Below are 4940 nucleotides of genomic sequence, written 5' to 3'. Positions count from 1 at the left end.
TAAGTTTACAAAAATAAATTAATGTAAATTGAAATTATTTTTTGTAAAGATTCTTGAAACAAAAATAATAAAAGAAATATCTATGAGAACCATCTAGCGGTAAATTGAACAAACAATTGGCGACATTCAACGCCGATTCCATTCTGTTCTATCACAGACTTTAATTTTGCAATAGAATATTGCTTAAACAATGCGATTTTTACGAAAGAAAATGTGCATGGTGTATAAGTGAGAAATAAATAGACTGTAAAATGATGTAAAGCAATACCGGCATACTGTAATCTTTTGTCAAACTCATTTTGTACACTTATCTTACAACAAATAATTGATTTTTTAATAAATAATTGTATTTCTTCATTTTTCCTGACTTTCAAATCCTTCCGTTGATAGAAATCAACGGAAGATCATTCCCGACATCAACTAATAAAATTGTTAATAACTAATTATTGAAAGGGTCTATTGCATTAAAAACTATATGTGGAAGTAGCTAAAGGTCCATCCTACATTCTTAAATTCTAAAAGTTTGTAAAATCATCCTAATTATCGAATTAGTAATGATCTTTCACCGACCGGCTTGACATAGGACCTGATTGGCGGAGCTCAGCCGTCCGCCAGCCAATAGGAGACGTTTTCTCTCTATCCTTCTCGCACACTAGTGCTATCCTTGTCTAATACCTCTGTTTATATCCTGTGTTCCTATTAAAAAATCGTAATTTACGTCAACAGACGCGAGATGGCGTTAGTTTCGTTTTGAGAATTTTCTGTCCTTGTCTAACGCTGTTCCTGTCCTTGTCTAACTCACTCTTTAGTGCTATCCTTGTCTACCGATATTCCTTTCCTTGTCTTACTCATTTCTGTATTGCTAAATATCTCGACAAGTTACCCTTTGTAGTAAGCACGACTAAATATATTGAATTGCGTGGTAGAACTGTTCACGATCTTTTGACAGCAGTAGAACACGCGCATGAGATGAATTATCTCAATATGAGATGAATTATTTCTATTTGTAAGTTCATAGCTATGTTTAATTCCAAAACCACTGCTAATGTTGTAATCTTATTCTATGGTAAATCGGTAATGTTGGAAACGATACAAATATGATAAGGGTCTTCTTGATCACCCTGCTGCGGACACATAGTCCCATAAGATATTACATAAGTCTATTCTGTACCTCGTTTGTGATAACACATTCAAGTTGTCGATTTATAACAAAATAATGATTATCTTGAAAATGTTGGAATATTAAAAGTATTTAATTTATTGCGCCATAGTGATAAAAGGGAATACAGTTAACTTTATTGATAACGTTGAAAATATATTTATATTCATATGTACCAAACTTGGAAATCATAATTTATAACATATTGGCAAACATGTGAAGAAGCAAGTCAATGTGTCGGATACACTTGCAGCAAACGTCAAGTTAGAGCGCAAGTGGCTCTCTGATTCAAAGAGGTTAAGAGAGCTGCTTCGTAGAAATGGCAGCAATAAAGGGCCTGGGTAGAAATATCCCTTATCTGAGACAACAATTTGCTGCCCTTTTAGGAAACACCAGCACCAGTGTGAAATTCATATGCATAGTAGTTCTGTTTTCCTATTGCCTTTCTTTTTCCACGGAAGCGGTGCGTCTTCTGAGTGTGACACCAGGTTACTTATTGCCTCCAGCTTTTTGGATTTGGACAGCGTTCACCTTTTGTTTCCTTGAGATACATTTCTGGGAAGTATGTGTGGATATCGTCACAGTCGGACTTTGTGGCAAATTGATCGAACCTTTATGGGGCGCGATGGAAATGATGACTTTTTTCGCTATTGTTAATTTTGGTGTCGCTGTGCTGTCATCCTTATTTTATTTATTTCTATATATGTGCACTAATGATCCGGATCTATTGTTTGATATACACATCCACGGATTGACTGGATATATTGCAGGTATAGTTCCTAAAAGATATTATTTTTGTTGTTAAGTATCTATTGTTATTCTATATATGTCATTAGGCAATATAACATATTTTAAACATAAGCTAATTAAAAAAAAATTTTTCTTCAAACTGATCATATAACTTTTATTTAATACTTATATTTTATTTTTTTATTTTTAGGTGTTGCAGTAGCTGTAAAACAAATAATGCCAGATCATATATTAGTTAAAACACCAATTGGAAAAATTACAAATAGAAATATACCATTAATGGTTTGGGTTATGGGAGTAATATTATGGCTTTTTGGATTATTGGAAGGTACTCATCCAACTATGTTCCTTAGTGGTCTATTGATATCATGGATATATCTTAGATTCTACCAGAAACATAATAATGGTACACGTGGTGATATGGCAGATAACTTCACATTTGCAAGGTACATTATATATCAATATTATTTAAATAAATGAAAATAAATATAATGTTCTCAATCTTATGATATAAATAACTTTGATTATAGCTTTTTTCCAAATGTTTTACAACCACCAATAGCAGTTGTAAGTAATACAATACATGGTTTCTTTGTACGAGTTGGAATTTGTAGAAAAGTGGTTAGAAGATTTGATATGTCTAATGCCCCTCCTGGTTTAATTATAAATCTTCCTGGTATAGATCCACATGACAGTGAAAGAAGAAGGTATGTTTATATAAAAATTATATATACAGTATAGTATGAAAACAAAAATTTTTTAATTTTAGTTACAACTTAAATTAATATTGTAAAAATAATATCTATGTATTATAAATGATGAATAATTTTCAGGCAAATAGCGTTAAAAGCCTTAAGTGAAAGGTTAAGTAAGGATCATGCAAAACCATGGCAACAGGAAAGAGCTAAGAAACATTCTCCAGTTCCTCCTGCAGTTTCAATTCCAATTCCTGAAACAACTACACCCAAACCACTTGCATCTCCTCTCATTCCTCAAGTTAGTGTTAACATACATAATCACACTTCTAATACTAATACGTGATCACATCAGATAGACTGATTTGAAGAAGTATATGTATAAATATGTTAAGAAACTTCTAAAGAAAGTGTTGATAATATACAACCATATTAATAATATGGCAATATTTAATAAGATAGTAACTTTTAGTTATATATAAGCAAAATATGACTGTGAAGCTACTTTAAAAATTTGGGGGAAAAAGTATGAGAAAGTATTTGTAGTTTTTCTATGCTTCTTAATTATAAACTTACATCGAATAAACGCTTGTTTATTTATGTCTATTGATAAATCCAAAGAACGAAGTGTAATACTCAAGCTGTGCCTTTGCTTTTAATCAGTTCATGTCTCTATCCCCAAGTTAGATTTTAAACATATAAACATCGGGTTAATTTGTTCTTTGGTATTATCAAAGTATACTGAGCAGATGAGTAGAATGCTTAATCGATGTAGTTTAGTAAGTTTATAAAATGTTAAAAATAAGATAGATTAGAAAATCTTTTTACAATACACAATATTTGACATATAAACAGAAAATTATTTACTTTGTTACAGAAAACATTTTACACATCAAATACTTTTTTTAACTTAAAATAAAATTCAAAACTTATTCAATTTCGTACATGGAACAAAATACAATATTTCATTTATTGTTGATTAATATGTAATCCATTAGATATGCTAGTTATATTAATAGAGCATATTTCTTGCTATACTAAAAAGTAAATATCTTTAAATTGCGTAAAAATCAGAAAAAAAATCTTTAAATAATGTCTTAACCTGCATTATAATGTCATATTACTAATGGTACAACATATAATCTTTAGAAGGTTCTTAAACAAAACAAAAAATATGGAAAAACTGATCTTTCTAGTTTGTGATTCTATTTTCCAAGAAAATCTGAACAATGGGGGCTCAAGCTCATTTTTTGATGCGTAATACCGATAATTTTCCGCATGATCCCTGGTCATTATAATGTACCGGATAAGGTACCTACCTCTTATTATTATGCTCAACGAGATATGAATAAATATTTGAAAGTTTTGAGGCTTTCACGGCCCGAATTATTCAAATTTTCTTCAAGGCTTTTGAATTTAAGCCGTGTCCAGATCCATTATGGTTCCAAAATTTTTTTAATAAAAATGTTAAAGTGCTGCATAAATGCAACATTGTTCCGTCTTTGATACCGTTCAGTGATAGCTGAAAGGTAAAAATACATTACGAATAACAATGAATAAAAATAGACTGGCTTCCAGTACAATGTAGTAAAATAATTTTACCAGGAACAGATTTAAATTTGAAAAAGATTATTATTTCACTAACATGTTTTAGGAAATATTTTATGCCATCAAGAGTAATAAACAATTGAACATTCTGTATAGTATAAAATGTTAATGTATAATACACACACATGTTGAAATCAGATAACAATCATAGAACACAAACATTTGCAGTTCATTTCAAAATAATTTTTTTAGCAAAACTTTTTAGGATAGAGAGAGAATACTTTACTTTTTTAATATAAACACCATTTTTACAGGAAAATTTATGGCAGTCACAATATTTCTATGATTTTAAAGAACAGTTATTTTACTGAAAGAATTAATTACAATAAATTTTGTCCATATTACTTTCATTTATAATCATATCTATATCTGTACCTAAGTACGTAATATAGGTAAACTGAAATTGATCTGTTAAAGAATTTATATAAATTGTGAAGTATTTTTCAGTATATAAATATATATTGCTTTTACATTTATACATTTAAGCTGTTTGTTATGTTCATAGCGTATTTTATTAATTTATTTCACTAATTCTGTCTAATATAGCACAAAAGTAGTTAATATAGTTCTAGTTGCATCTTAGGTACAGGTATTTAAAATATATCTCGTTTAATTTATGTGACATCATATTCATTGTATATCTAAGTTATATTTTGTTTATAAACAACATTCTTTTTTTATTCAAATCAATACAATAATTTACTGCTGTGTCACAAACACATACTGCA

General features: G+C 29.6%; 1 protein-coding gene across 1 annotated transcript; it reads left to right on the top strand.

Annotated features, from left to right (window-relative positions):
* Positions 1-1329: 1329 nt before the first annotated feature.
* On the top strand, positions 1330-2950 carry LOC108574387 (transmembrane protein 115). The gene is made up of 4 exons (XM_017936968.1): positions 1330-1929; positions 2100-2355; positions 2440-2616; positions 2743-2950. The coding sequence occupies exons 1-4, from the start codon at positions 1479-1481 to the stop codon at positions 2948-2950; spliced, it is 1092 nt and encodes a 363-aa protein (XP_017792457.1). The 5' UTR covers positions 1330-1478.
* The last annotated feature ends 1990 nt before the right edge of the window (positions 2951-4940 follow it).

The sequence above is a fragment of the Habropoda laboriosa genome, unplaced genomic scaffold (genome assembly GCF_001263275.1).
Source record: "Habropoda laboriosa isolate 0110345459 unplaced genomic scaffold, ASM126327v1 scaffold205, whole genome shotgun sequence".
NCBI lineage: Eukaryota > Metazoa > Arthropoda > Insecta > Hymenoptera > Apidae > Habropoda > Habropoda laboriosa.
This window is presented reverse-complemented; position numbering and strand designations above follow the sequence as displayed.